Source organism: Gavialis gangeticus, unplaced genomic scaffold (genome assembly GCF_001723915.1).
Source record: "Gavialis gangeticus isolate Ggan-Ray unplaced genomic scaffold, GavGan_comp1, whole genome shotgun sequence".
NCBI lineage: Eukaryota > Metazoa > Chordata > Crocodylia > Gavialidae > Gavialis > Gavialis gangeticus.
Genome location: NW_017729022.1, coordinates 86,847,836 through 86,848,152, shown reverse-complemented (window position 1 = coordinate 86,848,152; position 317 = coordinate 86,847,836). Strand labels below are relative to the sequence as shown.

Here is a 317-nt window from a genome sequence, read left to right as displayed (position 1 = left end):
CGATGCCTCTGGCGGGGCCGAGGGCGCTCAGGCTTCCCCGGCTCCCAAGCGGAGGCAGGCGGCAGTGCCCGGGCACGCAGCAGGGCTCCCGCCGCCCCTCCCGGGCCGTGGCCGTACCCGGGGCGCCCGGCCAGGAGGTCGCAGCCACGCTCGCAGGCGTCCAGAGAGGCCGCGAAGTCCACGTGCACCACGAGCAGATCCGCGGCCTCCTCCAGCAACGCCGCGGCGGCGGCGGGGCCCGCGGAAACCTTCATGGCTCCCAGCCACCGCCTCCGCCGCCTCCCGGGATCCCGGCCCGCCGCGCGGGGCGCCGGGAA

The 317-nt window shown here is 78.9% G+C and overlaps 1 protein-coding gene across 1 annotated transcript in view; it reads right to left on the bottom strand.

Annotated features, from left to right (window-relative positions):
• PEX26 (peroxisomal biogenesis factor 26) overlaps positions 1 to 272 on the bottom strand; it is a 12,729-nt gene extending 12,457 nt beyond the window's left edge. The window contains exon 1 of the mRNA XM_019515565.1: positions 118 to 272. Within this exon, the coding sequence (XP_019371110.1) occupies positions 118 to 254 (137 nt within the window). The 5' untranslated portion in view covers positions 255 to 272. The remainder of the gene's footprint in view (positions 1 to 117) is intronic.
• Between the last annotated feature and the right edge of the window lie 45 nt (positions 273 to 317).